The sequence below is a fragment of the Protopterus annectens genome, chromosome 4.part0 (genome assembly GCF_019279795.1).
Source record: "Protopterus annectens isolate FY-2018-M chromosome 4.part0, PAN1.0, whole genome shotgun sequence".
Lineage (NCBI taxonomy): Eukaryota > Metazoa > Chordata > Ceratodontiformes > Protopteridae > Protopterus > Protopterus annectens.
In genome coordinates, this window is record NC_056733.1 from 946,994,424 (window position 1) to 947,021,614 (window position 27,191).

At 44.3% G+C, this 27,191-nt stretch overlaps 1 protein-coding gene across 1 annotated transcript in view; it reads right to left on the reverse strand.

Annotated features, from left to right (window-relative positions):
• The window catches only part of CDK2AP1 (cyclin dependent kinase 2 associated protein 1), a 312,826-nt gene that overhangs the window by 129,307 nt on the left and 156,328 nt on the right, over positions 1-27,191 (reverse strand). The window contains exon 2 of the mRNA XM_044068928.1: positions 19,681-19,846. Within this exon, the coding sequence (XP_043924863.1) occupies positions 19,681-19,846 (166 nt within the window). The remainder of the gene's footprint in view (positions 1-19,680; positions 19,847-27,191) is intronic.

Consider the following 27,191-nt stretch of genomic DNA (forward strand, 5'->3'; position numbering starts at 1 on the left):
GCAAAATCCCAAAAAGGGAAGGCATCTCCGATCAGTGTTAGCAAAAAAACTACGGGCACTCATAAAATCGTCTAAGGCCAGCTTCGAGAGAAAAATTGCACAGGACATTAAGGATAATCACTAGGCTTTCTTTAGTTATGTTAGGAACCTCGGTGGGAATTCCCAGATATGCTCAGAATTAGTCCAAAATGACAAAAAATACACCGAACCCACAGACATTGCCAACATCCTAGCTGACAGGTTCAGCGCAAACTCCCCCCCCTCCCCCCACCAAAAGGGCAAATACGTATCCCAGCAGAGTGCTGCCCCCCTAACATCTCAGATGCTCAGGTAAGAGCCGCCCCTCTCCAAAGCAAAAAACACAGCATCAATGGGACCAGACGGTGTCCTGGGCTGCGTCCTATATGAACTCCAAGAAGAGTTAAACCCAAACATAAAACTACTGTTCAATCTCAGCCTTACCGCAGGATATGTACCCAAAGAGTGGCGTACAGCAACAGTGGTCCCTCTCCACAAAGGTGGTGCCTCAACGGATCCTGGAAACTATCGCCCTATAAGCCTGACTATAGCTTGGTCTGTAAAGGTATGGAAAGGATCATCATGGACCTCATAAAAAAAGATATTGGGGACCTACAGACACTGGATCCTACCCAGTTCGGCTTTAAGGGCAGATCCTGCCTCTTAAACCTGGTCGATTTCTTTGAAACAGTCACCAAGGCCATTGACGAGGGGAAGGTGGTCCACGCAGCCTACCTGGACCTCGCAAAAGCCTTCGATACAATACCCCCTCGGGCATTATAGATAAGCTCACCAGCTTAAATATAAACCCCTATGTCACTAGATGGGTTGCAAACTGGCTCAAGGACAGAACCCACATGGTTAGAATTGCTGGAGCCATGTCAGACTCCAAGCCAGTTACAAGTGGCGTCCCACAAGGCTCAGTCCTGGGACCTCTCCTGTTCGGTATACATTTCTCGGAGGTACAGGCAAACACGGAAGGACTGTGGCTGACCAAGTTCGCAGATGACTGCAAACTGGGCACTATAATCGACTCTCCAGCTGACACAAGCATCCTCCAAAAGGGCCTCATAGAAACAGACAACTGGTGCCAGAGCCATAGCCTCAAGCTAAACGCCAAAAAGTGTATAGCCATCCCCTTTGGCAAAAACAAAGTGCCCACAAACTACCACATAGGTGGTAATCCATTAAGTACGGAAGAAGTAATTAGGGACATGGGGACCCAAGTTGATAGCAATCTCTCATTTGACAACCACGTGGCCAAAGTGGTTAGAAAAACATTTTATATAGCCCGCCTAATCATGAAGGGATTCACATCTAGATCAGGGGAGGTCATCGTGCCTCTTTACTCATCCCTCATCAGGTCCATAATTGAGTACAATGCCCCTTTTGGGATGTACCTTACCAGACACCTGCAGCAACTGGAAAGACCCCAAAAGTACCTCACCAAGAGGATCAAAGGGCTCAAACAGATGCCATATGCTGCCCGGTTAAAGAAACTCCAGCTCTACTCAGTGGCATACCGCCTGCTCAGAGGCGATCTGTGCCTGACGTATAAAGCCATGTCCAACCCGGAATTAATGGACATGCTGCACCTCAGAAAATCCAAATCCCATCGAGCCACGCTCGAGAGACTTGAACCTCAGCACTGAAATAAATAGGACATGCTGGAGGGACAGATTCATAACCCAGAGGCTCCCTTCACTCTGGAATAAAATCCCAGTCCAGGTTAGGCAGAGTCCCTCATTGACTCTCTTCAAGAGGAATCTTGATGAGTGGGATGGGGGATCGTAGGTTTACCCCGGGTATCACTTCTGTGTCACTGTTAGACAGAGGCACAGTATGCTAACCTCGAAAAAGGGCATAGCAAAATTAATTTTAAAATGGGGGGCGAAAGCCAAACACACTCTGGCTAGGCTTATAAATGCCCTAGGGCAGATAGCCTAGTATGAACCTATGAATGTATAATCCTGTTCTTTTAAAGCAACTGTCTATTATAGATAAGAAAATGTTTCATGCAGGGAAGGTGTATATCAATACTAAGGTAGAAAACGGTTATTTCATATGTGGGGAAAAAGGCATACAAATGGTTGCCTGAGAATTGGTCTGGCAGTTGTTTTTTGGGTTACCTGGTCCCGGTCATACGACACACTACAGCTTTGCCTCATGGGAGAATTCAAAACGTCAGAGACATCGCAAAGAAACCTGAAAATCCAATCAAGAAACCCGAGAATCCAGTGGGACAGATCGTAGCAGGCTGGAGAAACCATAACTCCGTGAAAGACAAAAGTAAACTAGCACACATGGACTTGAGTGACACTATCATATCCTGGGCTGGCATAACCCCTACATATGGTGCAGTTAAATCAATTTGGGAACTGAGAAAGCTATCCAAACATCTCGAGGTCATGAGCAATGCAACTTTTTCTGCTCTTGAATTAATGACTGATGAACTGAATACAGTGAGAACTGTGGTACTTCAAAACCGCATGGCTCTTGACTTCACCCTAGCGGCAAGAGGTGGTACATGCGCTTTAATCTAAGACGAGTGTTGTTCGTTTATTCCCGACAATAAACACGAAATTAATGATCATTTGGAAGTGATCCAGCAAGTGTCAGACATGACCAGGTCAGGCCCAAATTTGTTTGGGGGGGTGGGGTTCCATCCTAATGAACATCCTGATTGCCATTTGTGTGGGATTACTATTGTTAGGAGCATGCATTTGCTGTGGAATTCCCTGCATGAAAAAATTAATCAAAGATTTTATAGACATGTCAGTTTGAGACTTTGTATCAAAGTACTGAAATTGAAGAACTGTTGAAAAAGGAAACACTTTCATAAGTTTAAACTGAATGCCTCTCTTAGCTGCAAATCCTCAAAGGAAGAGGTTAGGAGAAGAAACAAACTGTTTATGCTTTTGAAATAGAATAAAAAGTATTAACAGGGGGGAAATGTTAGAAAAATATGTATTAACGTGTGCAATGCTTATTTTTAATAAGGGAAGATTAACACGTTTTTATTCTATATGCAGCATTAGTTCTATTTGAAACTGAAAATATGCTTTTCTGAAATTGTGCTTTCTGACACTGCAAGATGCACTCTGACCTAGTTTGCTAGCACATCAAAATACGTGTTTATGCCTTGGAAATGTACTGGAAAGCAGGTGATTTTCTGCTAGGTCAGAAAATTAAATGGAGAATAATAATAATTTCTGTAGATCTATTCATTATAGACAATAAGCGCTGTTCGTGTTGATGAAAAAGTGCACAAGCTGCAAGATAGCTAGATACTATAAACAATAAACTGCTTCAGAAATCTGTACTTACATTGTGCTTAAATTAGCCATAGTACCTAGACTTGTAACATCACATAGCAAGAAAGTTATAATTGACCGGTGGTCATCAAGGCCATCCTGTTTACTGAAACTTTTTTTTTTAAACTTTGAAGAGTCAGCTAGAAATGTGAGAAACATCTGTAAAGTAACAGAATTGTGAACTGGTGATCTGCTACGTCAGTCGTAGTGGGCAATGTCTTGAAAGAAAGGTATAACTGACACTTCCTGATTTGGTCAGACAAACTCTAACTGCATTTTTTGTCTCCTTGCGCAAGAATAAAGATACCTGAACTGAACCTTATGCTTTTGGTCTTTTGAAGTATTTTTCAATAACATCCAACAAAAAAGCAAATACACCAAAAAGCTTTAAGCATAGTAAACAAGAACAGAGGTATAATCAATAGAAGTCTGGGGGCTGGAGAGAGGGTAACCAGGACTGCAACAGTGAATTCCCTCGAACATCTACATTTATGGTAAGTGTACACAACTGTACTATGTTCTTCATGTTTCGCTGTTGCAGTCATCACATTTGGGCAGATTCCCAAAGCTAAGGATGGGAGGAATTAGATAGCATCAAGACCAGTTATAAGGCCCTGCAAGACTGCAGTGGCAAAGCCAGTTCTGGATTTAGAAAAAATTGGCAAGTGGTAATGCTTTGTGACTGTATGTACAGAACTCCAGGTAGCAGCTTCTAGGATGTCCCTGGTATGGTCACCTCTGAGAAAGGCTGTAGAGGTAGATGCCGCCCTGGTAGAATGTGGTCTTATCCCCTGTGGGGTAGGTTTTCCATGGTGCTTACAGTAGAAATGAATGCAATGGCCTATCCACTTAGAAATGGACTTCCCCTCTGCCCCTGCAGCAAATGCAACCAGCAGATGTTCAGATTTCCTGAGAGGCTTAGTCCTGTCCAAGTGAAATCTAAGTTGTCTGTGCACGTCCAAGGAGTGCAGTATTCGTTCCCCTTTGTTCTGTGGATTAGACAAAAAGGTTGGCAAATTAATGGACTGATTAAGGGCCACACTGGTTACCACCTTGGGCATAGAGGACGGATGGGTCCTGAGGGACACCATGTCCACATGAAAGATGATAAAAGGCTCCCACTGCCATAAGGTCCTGTAATTCAGACACCCTTCTTGCTGAAGTGATGGCTAGAAGAAAGGCTGTTTTCCAAGAATGGAATTTCAACTCTGCATTTGAAGCTGGCTCAAAGGGAGGTAGAGTTGAGCTTTTACAATATAAATGTAAGGCCCCAAGCTGGAGTAGGGGCTCTCCTGGGTGGTCTTAAGTTTTTGGCCCCTCTGAGGAATTGCTTCAGCAGTGGATGAGAGAAGAGGGGTGGCTCTGTATTGTAATGTGCTGAAATGGCTGAGGCACGAATTTTGATGGTAAATGAAAGGCCCTTGTGAAGCACCTCAGTTAAGTATTGAAGACTATGAGGTAAACTGGGCACTGCTGTGCCCATCCCCCGAGTTTGGCTCCAGGAACAGAATCTTTTCCATTTTTCTGCATAGGATTTTCTTGTACTAGGCCTCCTTGCCTACAGGAGGACATCCATCACTTGCTTATTGAGGGATAGTAACGGAGAGATCAGGTAATTAGACAGGCTGCAAGGTTCAGGGTTTGAAGCTGTGGGTGCAGAATCTGGCCCTCCTGCTAGGACAGCAGGCCAGGGGTCTGAGGCAGGTGCCATAGACACACTGTGTAAGATGGGGTACCAGTGTTGGCGTGGCCAGTCTGGTGCAATCAGTATTGTCCTTGGTTTGTCCTGTTTGATCTGTAGTAGCACTTTGGAGAGGAGAGGCAGAGGGGGAAAGGCATAGACTGATAAGTTTTTCTAGGTGAAGGACAGGGCATCCACTTTCCAAGCTTGTTTGTGGGGAGTCCCTGTGCAGAGTTTGTCCAATTGGTAGTTCTGAAGGGAGGCAAACGGGTCTATCTCTGGGCTCCCACATTTGTTTCTCAACATGTTGAATATCTTTGGTTCCAATTTCCACTCGTGTGGGTCCATGAGATTTCTGCTTAGGTCATCTGTCAGTGTATTTAGCTTTCCTGGCAGGAATTGAGCTTGTAGATGCACTTCATGCCTTCTAAACTTGGTTGACTTTTTCGAAACAGTCACCAAAGCCATTGATGAGGGAAAGGCAGTCCATACAGCCTACCTTGATCTGGCGAAGGCCTTCGATACAATACCCCACTCGGGTATCATTGAAAAACTCATCAGCTTAAATGTTAACCCATATATCACAAGATGGGTTGCAAACTGGCTGAGTGACAGAACCCACAGGGTCAGAGTTGCTGGCGCCATGTCAGACTCAAAGCCTGTCACAAGTGGTGTACCACAGGGCTCAGTCCTGGGCCCACTCTTGTTTGGCATCTGCTTTTCCAGTACAAGCAAACACAGGAGGGTTATGGCTGACAAAGTTTGCAGATGACTGCAAACTGGGCGCCATAGTAGAAAACACATCTGACACAGATATCCTTCAGAAGGGTCTCACAAAAACGGATAACTGGTGCCAGAGCCATGGCCTAAAGTTAAATGCCAAAAAATGCATAGTCATACCCTTCGGGAAAAACAAGGTTACCCCTAGCTACCAAATAGGTGGCAATCCACTGAGCACAGAAGAAGTTATCAGGGACCTGGGGACCCAGGTTGATAGTAGTCTGTCATTCGACACCCATGTAGCTAAAGTAGTTAGGAAGACCTTCTACATTGCCCACCTTATCATGAAGGGATTCTCATCTAGATCATCACTCATCAGACCAATGATTGAGTACAATGCCCCATTCGGAATGTATCTGACCCGACACTTGCAGCAGCTGGAGAGGCCACAAAAGTTCCTCACCAAAAGGATAAAGGGTCTCAAACATCTGTCCTATGCTGCCCGACTGAAAGAACTCCAGCTCTATTCAGTCGCACCTTGCTCAGAGGTGACCTTTGCCTAACATACAAGGCCATGTCAAACCCAGATTTAATGAATATGCTGCACCTCAAAAAATCTAGATCCGTCAGAGCCACAAGGGCGGGAGACTTAAACCTCGACACGGCTATTAATAGGACGTGCTGGAGGGATAGATTCATCACCCAAAGACTCCCTATGCTGTGGAATAAAATCCCGGTATATGTGAGGCAGAGCACCTCGCTGGCCTTGTTCAACAGAAATCTTGACCAATGGATGGGAGATCGCAGATATACCCCAGGGATTACCTCAGTGTCACTGCTCGACAGAGGCACAGCAAAATAATGGGTATAGTTCCCCATACTAAAGGGGTGGCGTAAGCCACAAAACTATGGGCTAGGCTTGTAAATGCCCTCGGGCAGATAGCCTAGTATGAACCTATGAACCTATGGTAGCTCAAGGCTGTGTTCCACAGAGCCATGGCTAGTCTGCAGAGAGAGTATGTGTGGGTTCCCCCATGCTTGTTTATGTACCACATAACTGTGGTGTTGTCAGTCTTTACCAATAATTGTCCTGGAAAAATATGGTCCTTGAAGGCTGCCAGAGCATCATGTACAGCTTACATTTCTTTTTGATTGATATGCAGATGCAGTTGACTTGGGTTCCATTTGCCCTGAATGCACTGCCCTGCCAAATGAGCCCACCATGCATAGTCTGATGCGTCTGTTAGGGTTTGGGTGGCAGGGGGTAGAGTGAATGGCAGTCGCTTGTTTTGGTGGCAGGCCTCTGCCCACCACAGGAACTCTATCTTTAGACAAGGTATAATAGGAATCATTGATTATAGATCCTGAGAATGTTGACACCATAGGCTTTTTAGATACCATTATAGTTTCCTCATATGCAGTCTTGCATATGGAATTAGTAGAATGCAAGAGACCATGAACCCCAGGGCTTGCAGTATTTTCCTTGCAGATAGCTGGGTCTTTGTGGCCAGTAGTTTGAAGTAGGTTGTCAAATGAACTTGTTTCTCTGGTGTGAGGTAGGCCATCTGGGAAGTTGCATTCAAGCTTGCTCCCAGGAATACAATTTTGGCAAGGTACAAGATGTGATCATTTTCGTTTATGGTATCCCCCAGAGAAGTTAGCAATTTCTTTAAAAATGTCAGATGATTTAATAGTATATGTCCTGGCTTTCTGCCTGAATTAGACAATCGTCCAGTTATGGGTACATTTGAATATTTCTTTGCCTACAAAATGCAATTACTGGAGCTAGGCACTTTGTGAATACCCTGGGCGCAGTAGATACGCCAAAGGGCAGTGCAGAGAACTGATGGTGCATGTAGCCAGCTCTGAAGTGTTGGTATGTTCTGCAAGCTTCCCTTATTGGGATGTGCAGATAGGCTTCCTTTAAATCCAGTGTTGCCAACCAGGCATTTTTGCCTAGCATGGGAAGCAGCTGATGAAGAGTTAGCATCTTGAATTTTGGGATTACCAAAAATGTGTTTAGGATAGACAGGTCCAGGACAGGAGGCAGGAATGGTCTTTTCTGGGTACCAGGAAAAGTCTTGAGTAGAAACCTTGCCCCCATTCTTCTTCTGGGACAGGTTGAATAGCCCTGATGCTTGAGAGAGAACTTGCTTTTGAGCCTTTACCCACTGATTTGGGGGTAGGTCTGGCCAACCGTTTGGGGTTGGTAAGGAGTGGAAGTGGAATCTGTATCCTTGGGAAACTATATTTAAAACCCATTTGTCCTGGGTAATGAGATCCCAATTTTTTGCATGCAGGGCAATCTTTCCCCCTAAAGTCAGTTGAGCAGGGCTTGGAAGATTCAATGTTAAGTCATTGAGACAGTTTACCATAGGGGGGAGTCTTACTACTCCCTGATTTGGAGGTGGGAGCCCCCCACTGCTTAGGCCTGTGAGTACCTTGGGACTTGAGCCTGGCTGTTCTGCTGGTTCTGGGTTTGGACTGAGAAGGCCTGGAAGAGGCAGGACATGACCAATTCTTAGAGGGACAATGCCTACTAAATCTGGGTGGCTGTACTTGCAGGAAATATTTAACAGTTTGCATAGATTTAGCTTCTTCCTCCATCTAAGTACTACTTCTGCTTTGTTGCCAAACAGGCGGTCTTGGTTTAAAAGGGAGTATCCAGTCATTTAGCTTTAACATGATCTGGCACAGACTGCTTCTTAAGCCAAGCATGCCTTCTAAGTACAGACCCAGTGACAGCAGCCCTGCAAGATGCCTCCAATGAATCAAAACTACGTTGCAAAGTAAGTTTTCCAACTTGTTCAGCAGAATGCATTAAAATCTGTAATTCTTTATTTTCAGCACAGTCAGGAATCAACATCATTTTCTGTTTAAGCAATCCAATAATATGCTGCTGATACTTTAACATATGAAACTGGCAGTTTAAGGCCCTAATGACCAAAGCTGCAGAAGTGTATGCCTTCTTACCCCATCTATCAAGTGCCCTGGAGTCTCTATCAGAGGGGGTAGGGTTTTTGCCAGTAGTAGCCTTAATGCCCTTGGGTCCCTACGAAATGGTCTCAGGATCCGCAGTAGGATTTTTAAAGAGGAACTTGTGAAAGTCAGGTACCCTGCAATACCTATCAGGTTTCCTGGGAGCAGGAGGTAAAGTGTCAGGGGCCAGGCTAGATTCAGAGAAGGCATCATCTACAATGTCCGGTACATGAGGGACAGCTAAAGGCCTGTGCTGAGGCAGGAGTAAGAATTCCCTAAGCCTCTTTTTAGAGTCAGAGTAATCCTAGATTTCCCAGCAGAAATGTTCCCTAAGAGTATACAAGGTTTCACCAGAAGAGAAATCCTCTGGAGGGGAAGCAGAGGGAATGGAGTCCTCTGCATCAGAATCCTCACAGGTAGACAAGGGCAAATCCTGGTCATCAGTGAAAACAGAAATTTCAGAATCCTGATCAGAAGAATCAGAAGGAAAATCAGTCCTAGGTCTCTTAGAGGGGGAAGGGTGGCCTCCCCTGATTAGAGTAATAAGGTCTTCAGCCATTCTTATTTGTTTTTTAGGCATAGGGGCCTGACCATGCGGTCTGGGCATAGGTTTTCTGGGCATAGATATTAGGCCTTGAAGAAGATGGCGTTTGTTTAATATGCAAGTCAGTAGGCCTAAATACACCCTCAGAAGCCGGTGCCTGCACAGCGTCTCCGAACAAATCCAAGATAGAGACATCCGCAGGTTCCACAGTCGAAGAAGCATGTCGAGGCATACCAGACTCCGAATGGGTCTCAGTAGAGGCCTGCGAATCTGAAGTAGTGGGTATCAGGGGCTGCGAAAGTGCCTCATTGAGTACCGGCGAACTGGCAACTAGCTTAGGAGAAGCGTCGTTGGCAGCTCTGGACCTATGCGGTCTGTCTCTGTCTTTATCATTGAGTTTTTTCGGAATGTCGGTAGTCAGGTGGCTTACCAAAGCTATTGCTGGATAATTGAACTGAGTACCAAAATATTTAGATGCAAAAATGAACAGATGAGAATTGTACGAGGTTTGAATAAGGCACAAAACTGGCAGAGAGGTATGTCGTGGTCTGGGCCTAAGCAAGGAGTGCAGTACGAATGAAAATCTTTATGAGGTATTTGCTTTCCACAAGAAATACAATCGTTAACTTTTACTGACATCTGTTTAGAGCAAGAAAAAGGATCCCCAACGGGGCACTTAGCTTAGTTGAAGACTTCGGATCTGAAACTCGAAAACGAAAATTTCAGGAGTGGGCCGACTGACACTTGCGAACTGCTTCTGCTTCTGGCACCGCACGGCAAGAAAGACTGATGTAATGGTGTCGGCTGCATGCTTTATACCCCTGACTACCTGACATCATGGAAGGTGAGACAGCAACCAATGCAGGACCCAAGACTTTGATAATCAGGCCGACTGAGGGCGATCTGCAAGCAGATAACCTAAATGTGATGACTGCAACAGTGAAACACGAAGAACATCCCCAACAAAACAGAACACACCTGATAGCCAAGAGAGTATTTATTTATTTTTTTTAAAGAGAAGGGTACAAGAAGAAGGAAGGGAAACAAGAAAGGGAGCCCAACAGCTACCCCGAGCACGGGAAAAATTTAAAAACAACTACCGAAAGAGGCAAGAGACAGAAAACACCAAGCACACTCAGAAAAGGGAGGGGAGGAAGTAAATATAAGACTATAACAGAAAATAAACTTATCTGGTTAGAGGAAACCCAAAAACCACCACTGACTGCTCGAGCCTATTTGTGATCATGTCTAATTCAGCTGGCGGCAAATGAGATCTGAGGAGGTTGGTTGGAGTGCAAGACATTGTGGGTAGTGGGAAGAGCTCAAGACTTGGATCTCAGTCTGAGGAAATGCAGCCAAGTTGAGTCAGAGGTCAGATCCGTAACCCATATGTGAGGAGGAATTAAAGAGACAATATCAGATTAAACCACAATGTTTCTCATATACTCAAGAGGCAAGCATGAACTTTGACCAGTGAGATTAACAATTAAGAATGCTACAAATGTGTTGCAGAAGAACACACTTTTCCTGCAAGTCATTCAATGGCTTTATTAAGGTTTACAGATAGGCTACTAGACTATCAGCCCAAGAGCCATTTTAAGCAAAGCCAAGGTATCAAGCCTTCACTGGCTGCCCCGTCCATTAGGGGCATAGATGCTAAACTAGAAGCAAATTTGTGCTTTCCATTCAATGGTCCAAGTTATGTTTGAATATGGTTAGGAATAAGCTTTGCTTCACATGGCTGGGAAGCCCGCCCCAGATGCATGACTAATCATCGAGACACACAGCAGTCCCTCCAACATGTCCTGTTTATGCCACAAACAAGGTTTGGGTCATCAGAATGTGCACTTCTGATGCTATTTATTTTGTAAATATGCAACAACTCCATCAGTGTGAGATCAGAGGATGATTTGTAGACCTGACAAAGGTTGCCTTGCAGCAGTCTGTAGGAAACCAAGTACAGGGATAGGGCTTTGAGACCATCCACATAAGACCAGTTTACTCTCTGTATTCTTTTTATAAGGAACCCCTGTGGTCTCTCAAGCTGTTTCAAGAGCAAGGTCAGGTATATACCAAAGGGTGCAATGTACACTCCGACTGGTCTAATGTGAGCAGAGTACTGTAGAACAATGACCTCCTTGGACCTGGATGATATTGCCTTTAATTACAAGTTGTGCAACACAAAGATGTTTCATCACAGGAGACGTGGTGTCAGGTTACAGTCAACATGCGTTCCCTGATCCAACCACTGATAATAAACCCCTAAAAGTAGACCCTATGTGGTAATTTCCAGGAGAGGCAATCTTTTCATTATGTACTACTATACATCTTTGAATTCAGTTTTATGCCATGGCACTAACAGTTTGCGTCAGGCCCTCTTGAAGGGTAACTGTATCCTTAGGGGATTCAATGACCAGTGCCCAAGCCTTGACTTCAGAGAAGATGCCAAAAAGGACATACCTTAACACCAATCCCCGAGGGACCCTGCTAGTGACTTACCTCTTTGAGAAGGTGGATTCCCCTAGCTTAACTTTGTGTGTCCTATCAGTGAGCCAGCTTGCTAACCATTGGGTTCACAATATAGGTTTATGGTTAATTTTGCAATTTATCATCCTTGTCAGAGGGAGAGGGATTAGCAATTACCAAATATTTAGCAACAGTGGGGTGGACCAAGGAAATTTCTACTGGATCTGGTCTGAGGTTAGAAAATAAAAAAACTTGTTTTATCTGATTTCTAAGCAGACTGGCTATAAGTCAACTTAAAGGCTGTAATAAACATGTTCTCCAATGCTGGAAACACAAGAGGAACTGGAGCAGGCTCAGGAAATTCCAGGTACAATAAAGCATACTTTAACGATAGTGGAAAATCAACATGATCCCACTGAAACAACAGATTCATTCTGGATATGATTTCAGTAAAAGAAAATTCTTCCACAGGAGTACAAAAAACACAGTCAGAAACGGAGGACAGCAGAGAAAAGCAAACTGTGCCTTCACGATCATTTTCTAATTCAATGCACTGAACATCCTCTGATAGTGATGAATCACTTTCTTCTACCCTTAACACCAAAAGTGGTGGGGTGAAGAGCCTGAATTAAACCCTGAGCTAAGCCCAGTAAATCACTCCTGTCTAAAGTAACTAACACAGGTGAAGATAAGTGTCTATTTTTTTTTTTTGTTTTACTCTGACAGAAATTTCTAAACACAACTTTGTCATGCAAAATCTTCCTAGGGTGAGGCATTCCAGTCTGGATAGGCAGAGGCATTCTCTGCTCCTTCATCCAAGAACACGAGTCATTCCCCCATGCTAGCCAAGGGCACTCCAACAGAGGACGTTGTCTAACCCCCTGGGTCTATGATGGATGTAAGCACTACATCAGAGGAAGGCATGAAAAAAGGTTAATGATCTGAGGAACCAGAAATGGTCACAGCAGAATTCATTTGTGGTTGAAACAATTTAGCAGCCTGTTGAAGTGGCAAAGGTTGCTTGGAAATGGTTTTCTTTTTGTGCTACAAGGAAGTGAGGAACTCGCAGTTTATTCTATGGTGAAGCCCAAGTAAGATGTCTGAAAAAGTGGTAAGTCTGGCAGCAGTAGCTGGTGTAACAAGTGTCATCAAGGAATAAAGAACTTTGTCCTGAACACCACCATTCCATAACTTGATGTCTTAATGGACTGCACCTTGGGAATCAAATTGACCAATCATCCAAGGGCCTACAATGACCTCAGGAAACACTGCAGAAGGTGGAAGCCAAAGTGGTTTCCCTCAATTCCCTCAACCACCAAAGCTTAGGACAAGTTCAGGCTACAACCCTTATGAAATAAATGAAAGCTCACTACATGCAAAATTCAGCCAGCCATAAAACACTTCTTCCATGCGAATAGCACAAATGTTATAATTGTCTCTGTTGAAGAAGAGTACCTGAGCTGAATCGCCAACACTACTGTTCCCTGAGACAGCACAGGCAATGCCAGTGGGTACCTGGTTTGGTAATCTAATAGCCACATATACTGCTAGTGTTTGGCCATCTGAATGTGAAATGGTACCCATGCACTTATGAAGCTGTCATGTTAAACCACAAAGTGCATTAAAGCAGGGATGCAAAGGCACTGCTAACAGAATTCCACAGAAATAAATGAAGACTGATGGTGAAATGCATTCAGAGGGCTGATCAAAGACGGTCCCTTTTATTAAACCATTGCATTTCCTAACAATCTATCGTGAGTGTGTCGCCCTTCAGATGAGATGTTAAAAGTACAGTTTTGTACCTACCATAAATGTAGATGTTCGAGTGTAAACACTGCTGCAGTCATCCTGCCGTCAGGCGGTCCCGCAGTCTGCCAGAGTTCCAAAGTCTTGGTCCGGCGTCGGTTGCTGTCGCCTCCTCCCTGACGTCAGAACGACAGGGGTATATAAGATGCAGCAGACGCCATTTTCTTCAGTTTTTCTTGCCCCAGATGTCGGGTGCCCCCAAATAGGTAGGCAATTCAAATTGCTAGTAAAAAATACAAAAGAAAAGCAAACAACCATTGTTAATTACCAGCAAATACTCCCTATAGGTAATAAAGGGTAGATGCCCTAGGTAAGTTTCAGAAAGTAAGAGGGGAAGGAGGGAGGGTAACCTGCACTGCAGCAGTGTTTACACTCGAACATCTACATTTATGGTAGGTACAAAACTGCACTATGTTCATCGTGCTACACTGCTGCAGTCATTACACTTGGGTGGAATCCCAAAGCTGAGATAGGGAGGCTGGATCTATAAGGCATTAAAGGTATGCACAGAACTCCATCTGCTGCTTCCAAAATATCCTTGGTAGGTACTCCTCTGAGGTAGGCAGTTGAAGTGGCTGTTGCCCTGGTGGAGTGAGATCTAATGATGCTAGGTACAGGTTTCCCATGGTGGGTATAGTAGAAACGTATACAGTGTCCTATCCATTTTGAAATAGTCTGCTTTGAAATGGCTTTTCCCTGTGCTCCTGCAGCGTATGCTACCAATAATTGCTCAGATTTTCTAAAAGCTTTGGTTTTGTCCAAGTAGAAGCGTAACCATCTGTGAATGTCCAAAGAATGTAGTAGTCTCTCCCCTTTGTTCTGTGGTTTTGGATAAAAAGTTGGCAAGTGGATAGTTTGGTTTAGAGCCACACTTGATACCACCTTTGGCATAAACGCAGGGTTAGTTCTTAAAGACACCCTGTCCTGGTGGAAGATGAGGAAAGGTTCCACTGCCATTAGTGCCTGTAATTCTGAAACTCTTCGTGCTGATGTTATTGCCAGTAGCAGAGCAGTTTTCCAAGAGATGTATTTTAATTCTGCTGTGTTAGCTGGCTCAAAAGGAGGTAAAGTTAATTTTTCAAAAACAAAGTTGAGGTTCCCATGTTGGTGTAGGTGCTCTACGGGGCGGTCTTATGTTTTTGGCCCCTCTGAGGTATTGTCCGAGCAAAGGATTATAGAAAATTGGTGGATTCGTGTTGTAATGAGCAGAGATAGCGGAGGCGTGGATCTTGATGGATGAAAAAGAGAGGCCCTTGTCCAGCATGTCAGTTAGGTATTGCAGTATCTGAGGAATGTTTGGGACAAGAGGGTCAAGGTTATGCGCTTGGTTCCAGGCACAGAATCTCTTCCATTTAACCGAGTACGCTTTCCTAGTGCTAGGCCTTCTGGCCTCCAGAAAGACATCCATAACAGCTTTGGAGAGAGGCATTGTTTGCTTGACTAAGGAATTTTCCATGCAGCTAGATTTAAGGTCTTTAGCTGGCTGTGAAGTATCTGATTGTTGTGTTGCGTCAGCAACTGTGGGATTTGAGGCAAAATCCAGGGTGGCTCTTGTGCTAAGTTCTTTAAGATTGGGTACCAGTGCTGGCGGGGTCAGTCTGGTGCAATCAGGATCATTTTTGGCTCTTCCTGCCTGGCTTTTATGAGCACCTTTGGAAGGAGAGGTAAAGGAGGGAAAGCATATACTTGTAGTTTTTTCCAGCTGAATGAGAGGGCATCCACTTTCCATGCTTGTGGATGGTAGCTCCTTGTGCAGAATTTCTATAATTGGCAGTTCTTTGGGGAAGCAAACAGATCAATGTCTGGGCTCCACCCATTTTTGTTATCATTCTGAATATTTGTAGGTTCAGTTCCTATTCGTGTGGGTCCATAATGTTTCTGCTTTGGTCTGCCAGTGTGTTTTTCTCTCCTGGCAGGAATTGTGCTTGCAGATGAACTTGGTAGTTGAGAGCTGTGTTCCACAAGGTCATGGCTTGTCTGCAGAGGGGGTAGGAGTGTGTGCCCCCTTGCTTGTTTATGTACCACATAACTGTGGTGTTGTCTGTCTTTAGTAGTAATTGTCCTGGATGCAATAGGTCCTTGAAAGCTATAATAGCATTTTGTACAGCTAGCATCTCTTTTTGATTAATGTGGAGATGTCTTTGCTCTGTGGGCCACTCGCCCTGGATACATTTTCCTGCCATGTGTGCTCCCCAGGCGTAATCCGATCCATCTGCTGTCAGTGTCTGCCTGGCTGTGGGTTGAGTGAAAGGCTGTCCCTTGTTGAGGTGACGAGCTTGTGCCCACCATCGAAACTCCTGTTGTAGGCAGGGAATTAGTGGTATAGCTGTTTCCAAACTTTGACAGTGTTGAGACCATACGGCTCTTTAGGTACCACTGTAGTTTCCTCATATGCAGTCTGGCATATGGAATTAGTAGTATGCAAGATGCCATGTAGCCCAAGGCCTGCAGAATTTTTCTTGCAGGGAGTTGGGTCTTTGTTGCCATTAATTGAAAATATTGAGTCAGTTGTCCTTGCTTGTCTGGCGTGAGATAAGCCATCTGGGCCGTTGTGTTCAAGCTGGCACCCAGGAATATTATCTGTTGTGAGGGCACTAGTTTTGATTTCTTTTCGTTTACTGTGTACCCCAGGCAACTTAACTTTTTTACGTACGCCAGATGCTTTAGTAGAATGTCCTTGCTCTCTGCTTGAATCAGGCAATCGTCCAGGTACGGATAAATTTGAATTCCTTTTTACCTGCAAAATGCAATTACTGGTGCCAGGCACTTTGTGAAGACCCTGGGCGCAGTAGATAAGCCAAAGGGCAGTGCAGAGAATTGATAGTGCATTGAACCAGCTAGAAATCTGAGGTATCTTCTGCAGTTTTGTCTGATAGGGACATGCAGGTATGCCTCTGAGGTCCAAAGTCACGAGCCAAGCTTTCTTGCCCAGCATGGGAAGAAGCTGCTGTAGTGTCAACATCTTGAATTTCGGAACATCCAGGTAATTTAGTGTAGAAAGGTCCAGAATGAGTCTCCAGGCTTTGTCCTTTCTGGGAACCAGAAATAGTCTTGAGTAAAATCCTTGTCCTTGTTCCTGTGGTGGTACCTTTTGAATAGCTCTCATGTCCATGAGTGCTGCAATTTGTTTTTGAGCCTCTGCCCATTGATTTGGTGGCAGATTTGGCATTCCTTTTGGCCTTGGCAGGGTGTGAAAATGGAACCTGTAACCTTGAGATACAATGTTGAGAACCCATTTATGTTTGGTGATGCAATGCCAGTTGTGATAGAAAAGTGCCAGTTTTCCTCCTAAGGGGGCTGCCAAGAGAGAGTTGTTTGGCAGCTGCAGTGGAAAGTCATTGAGGCTGTTTTTTTATAAAGGTTGAGGCCTGGCTTCCCCTTCTTTCTGGCCTGGTGTGCCCCATTGTCAAGGCCTGTAAGGGCCTTGTGTCTGACCTCTACCTCTTGGACGTCTGTATCTGTCCCTTTGAGGTCCATCTGAGACTGGAAAGAACCAACTCTTTGTTGGCCAATTTCTGCTAAAACGAGGAGGCTGAACCTGTAAGAAATCTTTCACCGTTTGAATAGTTTGCCTTATCCTCCATCTTCTTTAATACCTCCTCTGCCTTAACTCCAAACAGCACATCCCACTGCAAAGGTGCATCCAATAATTTGACCTTAACATGATCTGGTAACGTATGTTCTTTTAACCAAGCATGCCTTCTAATGACAGAGCCTGTAACTACTGCTCTAGAGGAGGCCTCTAAGGAATCAAACCCACATTGCAAAGTGTGTTTTCCCACTTGTTCAGCTGCAAGCAATAAATCCTGCATTTCTTTTAAGTTACGAGGATCTGAATATGGAAGCATCTTTTGTTTCAACTGAGACATAAAAAATTGCTGATATTTCAGCATGTGAAATTGGCAATTCAAAGCTTTCATTGCTAAAGTTGCAGACGTATATACGTTCTTTTCCCCATCTGTTTAATACTCTGGAATCTCTGTCAGAGGGAAATGGGTTTTGCTAATGAGGCCTTAATCCCTTTGGGTCCCTGAGAAATAGTTTCAGGGTCAGCAACAGGGCTTTTGAACAGAAATTTGTGAGAGTCAGGGACTCTGTAATATCTATCCGGTTTAACTGGGGTTGGGGGTAAGGAGTCAGGGTTCAAACTGGATTCATTGTACACATCATCCACAATGTCTAAAACTGGCAGCAAGGGGTCTGTGTTGGGGCAGTAAAAGGAAGTCTCGGAGCCTTTTCTTGGATTCTGAGTAATCCTGGCCTTCCAAATGGAAATGCTCCCTATGTAAAGTCCCCCCAAAGTAGTCTTCCTCAGGCAGAGAGGAGAGGCTGATGGAAATGATTCCTCAGCATCAGAATCCTCATAAGGGGGTAAAGAATATCCTAGGTTCGAGGAAGCGTCTGAGGAAATGGACACCTGATCAGAAGATTCATAGTCTGCATCCTGTCTGTGCCTTTTATCAGGAGGGGGATGGGACCCCCTGATCAGGGTGATTAGGTCCTCGGCCATTCTAAGCATTTGTTTCTTAGGCATGGAAGCCTGTTCTGGAGAGAGTTGTGTCTGTTTCTTTGCTTTTAAGGGGGGCTTAGACTTAGCAGAGGGTTTAATGGTTAACTGGGTGGGTCTGAAAACACTCTCTGTAGCTGTGGATTGCTCAGCTACTTCGGTTCCCTCTGTAGGTTTAGGATCGGTAAGCTGAAGACCTAGTATGTTCGAAGGCCCAGCCAGCTCCACGTGGGAGTCGGAGGCAGTCTGTGGAAGTGGTCGTCAGGGGCTGTGTGTAGGTGCCTCGCTGAAAACCGGAGAACCGGCGACCAGCCTAGAAGAGGTCTTGTCGTCAGTTTTGGGCCTCGGATGCCTGTCCTTGTGCTTTTTATACATTGCGGTCGTCGTAATTTCCGATGGCATGGTATAATTGAATTTTCTACCAAAATAATTTGGGGAGTTGGAGGCAGTCTGTGGTTCTGTGGAAGTGGTCGTCAGGGGCTGTGTAGGTGCCTCGCTGAGAACCGGCGACCAGCCTAGAAGAGGTCTTGTCATCAGTTTTGGGCCTCGGATGCCTGTCCTTGTGCTTTTTATACATTGCGGTCGTCGTAATTTCCGATGGCATGGTATAATTGAATTTTCTACCAAAATAATGTCGGGTAAAATCAAACCGAAGTTTAATAGTGCGCTTGTTAAACCTAGTACAAAATCGACAACCATTGACGTCGTGGTCAGGGCCTACGCATGGAATACAATAGGAGTGGAAATCCTTATGAGGTATTTGCTTCCCACAAGAAATACAATTATTAACTTTTACTGACATCGGTCTGAGGCAAGAAAAAGTTTCCCCAATGGGGTACTTAGCTTTTTTAGGAGACTTCGGTTCTGGATTCGGAATGAAAATCTCAGGAGTCGGCCGACCGGCATTTGCGAACTGCTTCTGCTTCGGGCACCGCGCGGCAAGAAAGACTGAAGAAAATGGCGTCGACTGCATCTTATATACCCCTGTCACACTGACATCAGGGAGGAGGCGACAGCAACCGACACCGGACCAAGACTTTGGAACTCTGGCCGACTGCGGGACCGCCTGACGGCAGGATAACCCAAGTGTAATGACTGCAGCAGCGTAACACGATGAACACCTGAGGTTACAGCTGCCTGAGTTGGTAATAACCCAAGTGGATATAAAAGATCCCATAGCACTAACAGGAAAGAGTAGAGGAAAATCACCGGTGCCCTGGCCAAATTTCCCTTAGAAGTATAAATACCATGGTGGTGGCTCTAGTGGATGTAAAAGATACCATGGCATCCGACAGGAAAGACTAGGAGGAAAATCGCCGGTGCCCTGGCCAAATTTCCCCTAGAAGTGTAAATACCACCACATTCTTCCTGAACAGAGGCCACTAACCTAATGGGATTAACCCAGTCAAGCAAAGGATAAATAAATAGAAAAGAAACACTTTCCTAAAACTACATCCAGCACCTTTAAGTGTACTTGTACAAGTACTAACAGATTAATTATTTTGGAAAGGTTATACTGAAAATGAAATTTTAATGCAGTGAAGCCAAAACGCCTACTTTCTTTTACTGAACACTTTCAAATGCACAGAATACCTACAAATTATACTAAGATTCAAAAAATACTTCAAAGCATAACTTCAAATACCTCGCTTCAATCTTTCCATGGCACTTTTACTTCCTGCATATGTAGGTCTAATCTCTTTACCCAGTTCTTCTATTATATTAAGAAGTTCAGCATATTTGCTTTGGGGTGCTTGACTGCTGCTGTTGGGGGTAGCCGTGCTGGCAGTGGTGGTGGTCGTGTTAGCTCCCTGCAGTACAAAACACACGTTGAAAATATAATTAAATTAGAGAAACATACCAAAACTAAGAACAAAATACAGATGTGTAACAATTACCTTTACAGTAAATCAAAGTGAGACCACCTTAACAGTACACCATAACCAATTTATTTTACCAACCTTCTGTCCCTTTTCCCAGTAGAAGGCTAATGCTGGGGTTTGCAAAGGGAGGCATGCAGGAAACATGAGACTTCTGTATTACGAGGGGTGCCGAAAAGTTCTAAGCCTCACCAAGAAGGGAATGTCTGGAGCCATGAAACTTGCAAGTTATTCAACATACTCACCCTGAAGTTCAACACACTTGGCACATTGTGTCTTAAGTTTCAGTAACCCTACCAAAATAAGTCTGAAGTCTGGTCAACAAAATGCTGCTCCGCTCCTGCAATCACCTGCGAATCACTTGAAAACTGCCGCCCTTTCAAACAGAATCAGGAAACAGACGGAGCACGATCTGGTGAGTAGGTTGGATGGTCTATGCACTGAAGCCCAAATTTCGTCAAAACATCAATCGTTTTGCCAGCCTTTGAACAGGTGCATTGTCTTGAAAAAAGAAAACTCCATTCTGCAGCTTCCCTCTCCTTTTTTTTTTTCAATGCCTCCTTTAATCGGCACAGCAAGTTACAGCAGTATTAAGTATTATGCCCCTTGGAAGACAGTCATTACACCTTCCTGATCCCAAAACACTGTGGCCATGACCTTGCCTGTTGACTTTTTGGTCTTGAACTTCGGCCATGGTGAACCTGAGTGGTGCCATTGTACAGACTGTTGTGTCAGGATCATAGTGGTGCAACCATGTTTCATCAACAATAACTAGTCGTTCCAAAAAGTTAGCAACAGCTTGACGAAAATCCCACAATATAAACTTGGAAGTGCCCACGCAATGTCTTTTCTTGTTGGCATTCAAACATGTGGGTGCCCACTTGGCTAATAGCTTCTGCATACCCAGCAGCTCATGGATTAAAAACCCAACAAATTCCCTGGACTATCTGCAGCGTCTCAGCAATTGTTTTAGCCAATATTTGCCGATCTGCCAAAATCAGGTCATGGACATGGGTCAACAATTTCAGGAGATACCACCATTTGAGGCCTCCCAGACCTTGTGGTGTCTTCGGTCTTGAAATCTCCATGCTAAAAGTTTGCACACCACTTCTTCAGAGTTGAGTAAGAAGGGCACTTGTCACGCAAGGTTTGCATCATGCATTCAAGGATTTCGTTTGGATATTTCTTCTGCAGGAATAGGAATTCATGATAGTTTGGAGTTCCACACTTGAAAATTCCACACTTTTCATTGGCATGGTTCAATCAGTGATGTGAAACAATGTCAAAACATAGTGTTATAATTCTGCAAATTGGCAGTTTACAAAATGAAATAACCCTCTTTTTAGCTAAAGAGGCAAAATAATGCTCACAATTTAGAAAGTTGGTCAGGCTTAGAACTTTTCAGCATCCCTCATAATCCAGACTTTGCATGAGCACTCTGGTCCTTCATGCCTGAAAGCTTTACAGATAAGTGTGTACCCATGGAAGATAAATACCTCATAACAGAATGGTAAAACATTAACAAACTCTTGGGAAGTGTTAAAGTTATGAAACAGCAATCACCATCAAGAGAAAAGGAGAGACAAGCTTTGCTGAAAAAAGAAGTCATGTCTTACCATAACGTTTCATCTATGTAGTTCATCATCTTTCATTCATCACCGATTGGTTCGGTTCCAAGCCCTTGGAACAGAGTCGGCCTAGTACCAAGCTCACGCCAGCCAAAAAACTCTCGAGCTAAGCCGATACCCACAACGCCCTTCTCCCTGTTACCTCAGATCGAGTTTGCCCTTGTTATACAAGTAAAGCAGAGGCCATTTCTGTGCAAATGCCCTAAGACACCACTTAGACCCAAAGTATCCGCCAGGAGCCTTTGGCGGGGGAAGGAGGGTAGGAAGTGATGAATGAAAGAAGATGAACAGAGATGGAACATTATGGTAAGACATAACTTATTTATCTGATGTTGTTCTTCTTCCCATTCATCACTGATGGGACAGAATCCTCAGCTACCTTATCATCCTTGGGTGGCCCTTTTGGAAGAATGTTCCTGAGAACTACTGAGCCGAAGGCAGCTTTCCCTCTGGAGACCACATCCAATTTGTAATGATTGATAAAAGCGTGGTGTTTAGCCCAAGTAGCTGCTGCACAAATGTCATCCATAGAAGCCCTGGAATGGAAGGCTACAGAAGTTGCCATAGATCAGGTGGAATGGGCTTTAATCTTCTGTGGCATAGGTTCTTTTGCAAATGAAACGTATGCAGTCCCTTAGCTATTTCGATAAAGTGACCTTGGGGACAGTTTCCCCATTCGAGGCCCAGAAAAGGAAATGAACAGTCAGTCTTGCGTATTGTTTTGGTCCTGTTTAAATAGGATTGCAATTGTCTGTGTACATCCAAAGAATGTAGGCGGTATTCTCCTTTATTAGAAAAGATTAGGAAAAATATTGGAAAATCAACAGACTGATCGAAAAATCAGAAACAACTTTGGGGAGAAAGGATGGGTTCGTCCGGAGTGATACTCTGTCCTTGTGAAAAATTAGGTAGGATCTTTTGGTGCACAATGGCTGCAACTCGTCTGGCTGACGAGATGGCTACCAAGAAGAGAGATTTCCATAACAAGAATTTGAGATCACAATTCGCTGCGGGTTCAAAGGGGGGTTGAGTCAAAGACTGAAGAACAAGCGTGAGGTTCCATGGCTCTATAGGCTGACTGGAGGTCTAATGTGAGAAAAGTACAGTTTTGTACCTACCATAAATGTAGATGTTCGAGTGCTCACACTGCTACAGTCATCATACTTGGGTTATCCTGCCATCAGGCGGTCCCACAGTTGGCCAGAGTTCCAAAGTCTTGGTCTGGCGTCGGTTGCTGTCGCTTCTTCCCTGACGTCAGTGCGCCAGGGGTATATAAGAGGCATCCGACGCCATTTTCTTCAGTTTTTCTTGCCCCAGATGTCAGGTGCCCCCATAGTAGGTAGGCAATACATATTGCTAATAAAACATACAAAAGGAATAAAAGGAATACCTTCAGTTACAAGCAAATACACCACAAAGGTTGTACAGGACAGAAAGGTATAGAAAAGTTCAGCTAAGTCAGAGGGGATGGAAGGAGGGTAACCTGGACTGCAGCAGTGTGAACGCTCGAACATCTACATTTATGGTAGGTACAAAACTGTACAATGTTCATAGTGTTACACTGCTGCAGTCAGCACACTTGGGTTGAATCCCAAAGCTAAGGATGGGAGGTGGAACTAAACAGGGTTTGGAGAAGCTAGTAGGCCCTGCAGAACTGCAGTGGCAAAGCCAGCTCTGGTTTTAGAGTATAGAGGTAAGTGATGGTGCTTGGTGAATGTGTGCACTGAACTCCAAGTTGCAGCCTCCAAAATATCCTTGGTTGGTACCCCTCTGAGGAAGGCTGTTGATGTTGCTGTAGTCCTGGTGGAATGGGGCCTAATGTTACCAGTTACAGGTTTCCCATGGTGTGTGTAGCAGAAATGGATACAATGTCATATCCATTTTGAAATGGTCTGTTTTGAGATAGCCTTTCCTTGTGATCCTGGAGCATAGGATACAAAGAGCTGGTCAGATTTTCTGAAAGTCTTAGTTTTATCCAAGTAATAACGTAATTGCCTGTGAATGTCCAAAGAGTGTAGGAGCCTTTCCCCTTTGTTCTGGGGGTTAGGATAAAAGGTGGGCAAATGAATGGTTTGGTTTAGGGCCACACTGGATACCACCTTTGGCATAAAGGTAGGGTTAGTTCGTAAAGCGACTCTGTCTTGATGAAAAATGATGAAAGGCTCCACTGCCATTAGGGCCTGTAGCTCCGAGACTCTTCGTGCTGAAGTTATTGCTAGCAGCAGGGCAGTTTTCCATGATAGAAACTGTAAATCAGCTGTAAAAGCTGGTTCAAAGGGTGGTAGTGTAAGTTTTTCCAAAACAAAGTTGAGATCCCAAGCTGGTGTTGGTGCTCTCCGGGGCGGTCTTATGTTCTTAGCCCCTCTGAGGTACTGTCTTAGTAATGGATGTGAAAATATAGGAGGATCCGTGTTGTATTGAGCTGAAATAGCTGAGGCGTGGATCTTAATAGATGAAAAGGAAAGTCCTTTGTGCAACATCTCAGTTAAATATTGTAGAATCTGAGGAATATTTGGGACAAGGGGATTCTGGCCTTTAGCCTGGTTCCAGGCACAGAATCTTTTCCATTTGTCTGAATAGGCTTTCCTGGTGCTGGGCCTCCTGGCCTCCAGAATGACATCCATAACAGCCTTAGAGAGAAGTGCTGACTGGTTGTTTAGGTAATTTGCCATGCAGCCAGATTTAAAGTCTTGAGCTGGCTGTGTAGAATCTGATTGTTTTGCTGAGTGAGCAGGTGAGGAATTTGAGGTAAAATCCATGGTGGGCCTTGAGCCATGTTCCTTAGTATTGGATACCAGTGTTGGCGTGGCCAGTCTGGAGCAATGAGTATCATTTGTGGTCTCTCTAATCTGGCTTTCAGCAGCACCTTTGCCAGAAGAGGCAGTGGAGGAAAGGCATACACTGTTAATGTTTTCCAACTGAATGAGAGGGCGTCCCACTTTCCAAGCTAGTGTGTGGTATGTCGTTGTGCAAAATTTCTGTAGTTGGTAGTTTTGGGGGAGGCAAACATATCTATGTCTGGGATCCCCCATTTTTGAGTTATCATTGCGAATACTTGTGGATCTAGTTTCCACTCGTGAGGATCTATGAGGTTTCTGCTTAGATCGTCTGCCAATGTGTTTTTCTTTCCTGGCAGGAATTGTGCTTGTAGTTGAACTTGGTAGGTCAGCGCTATGTTCCACAAGGTTGTTGCTTGCCTGCATAGGGGGGGTAGGAATGTGTGCCTCCTTGCTTATGTACCATATCACTGTGGTGTTGTCCATCTTTATTAGTAGTTGTCCTGGATGTAGGAGGTCCTTGAAAGCTGTTAAGGCATTTTGTACAGCAAGCATCTCTTTTTGATGGATATGTAGATGCCTTTGATCTGCAGATCATTTGCCCTGAATACACTGTCCTGCCATGTGTGCTCCCCAGGCATAATCTGATGCATTCGTTGTTATAGTTTGCCTGGCTGTGGGTAAGGTAAAAGGCTGACCCTTGTTGAGGTGACATGCCTGAGCCCACCATAGAAACTCCTGTTGAAGGCAGTGAATGAGTGGCATTATTGTTTCCAAGCTGTGGCTGTGTGGAGTCCATATGCTTTTCAGGTACCATTGTAATTTCTTCATATGCAGTTTTGCATATGGTATTAGTAGTATGCAAGATGCCATGAATCCCAAGGCCTGCAGAATTTTTCTTGCAGGGAGTTGGGTCTTTGTTGCCATCATTTTGAAGTATTGAGTCAGTTGTCCTTGCTTGTCTGGCGTGAGATAAGCCATCTGGGCCGCTGTATTTAAGCTGGCACCCAGGAATATGTCTTGTGAGGGCACTAGTTTTGACTTATTTTCATTTACTGTGTACCCAAGGCAACTTAATAGGTTTTTGACAAATGCCAGATGCTTTAAAAGAATGTTCTTGCTTTCTTCTTGAATAAGGCAGTCGTCCAGGTATGGATATATTTGAATTCCTTTTTGTCTGCAGAATGCAATTACTGGTGCCAGGCATTTTGTGAAGACCCTGGGCGCAGTAGATAAGCCAAAGGGCAGTGCAGAGAATTGGTAATGGGTTGAACCTGCTAAAAATCGGAGGTATCTTCTGTAATTTTGTCTGATAGGGACATGCAGGTATGTCTCCTTGGAGGTCCAACGTTACTAGTCAAGCCTTCTTGCCCAGCATGGGAAGAAGTTGCTGTAGTGTTAGCATCTTGAATTTGGGTACCTCGAGATAGGTGTTTAGAATTGAGAGGTCCAGAATGGGTCTCCAAGCTTTGTCCTTTCGGGGAACTAGAAAGAGTCTTGAGTAAAATCCTTGTCCCTGCTCCTGTGTAGGAACCTGTTGAATGGCTCTCATGTCCATGAGAGCTGTAAGTTATTTTTGAGCCTCTGCCAATTGATTTGGGGGCAGGTTTGGCATTCCTTTTATCCTTGGTAAAGTGTGAAAGTGGGATCTGTATTCTTGAGATACAATATTTAGGACCCATTTGTCTTTTATGATGATGCGCCAGTTGTCTGTAAAAAGTGTTAGCTTTCCTCTCAAGGGAGCTGCCAAGAGGGATTTGCTTGGCAATCTGAGGGGTAAGTCATTGTGTTTGTCTTCTGGTAGTTTGAGACCTGTCTTCTCCTCCTTTCAGGGTTGTGGCACCCCATTGTCGAGGCTTGTAAGAGCCTTGTGACTGACCTCTGCCCCTTTGGCGTCTGTATTTGCCCTATGTGGTCTGTCAGAAGCTGGAAAGGACCAGTTTTTGGTTGGCCAATTTCTGCTGAAACGAGGGGGTTGAACCTGTAAAAAATCCTTGACCGTCTGCATAGATTTTGCCTTATCCTCCATTTTCTTTAAAAACCTCTTCTGCTTTTACACCAAATAAAACATCCTGCTGTAAAGGTGCATCCAATAACTTTGCTTTTACATGTTCAGGTAAAGATTGTTCTTTTAACCAAGCATGCCTATGTATGACAGACCCTGTCACTGCTGCTCTACAAGAAGCTTCCAATTAATCAAATCCACATTGCAAAGTATGTTTTCCCACTTGTTCAGCTGCATGCAACAAATCTTGCATTTCCTTGTAATCAGGCTGCTCTGTATGTGTGATCATTTTTTGTTTTAATTGAGACAGCAAATATTGATATTTCAGCATGTGAAACTGGCAATTTAAGGCCCTCATAGCTAGAGTAGCTGAGGTATATATTTTGTTTCCCCATCTGTCTAGTGCTCTAGAATCCCTTTCCGAGGGTACAGGATTTGTAGCAATAGAGGCCTTAACCCCTTTGTGACCCTGGGAAATGGTTTCTGGGTCAGCAACAAGGCTTTTATATAGGAATTTGTGTGAGTCAGGGACTCTGTAGTATCTGTCTGGTTTGGCTGGTGCAGGAGGTAGTGAATCTGGTTTAAGGCTAGATTCTGAATAAACATCATCCACAATGTGTAACACTGGCGGAATAGCATGTGGTCTGTGCTGGGGTAGTAAAAGGAACTCTCTGAGCCTTTTCTTAGAATCAGAGTAATCCTGGCCTTCCCAGTGGAAATGTTCCCTCATGGTATGTAAAGTTTCCCCAAAAGAGTAGTTTTCTGGGGGAGATGCTGAAGGAATAGACTTCTTCAGCATCAGAGTCTTCATAAGGGGGAAAAGAATATTCCTGTTCCTCAGAAGAATCTGAGGAAATTGAAACCTG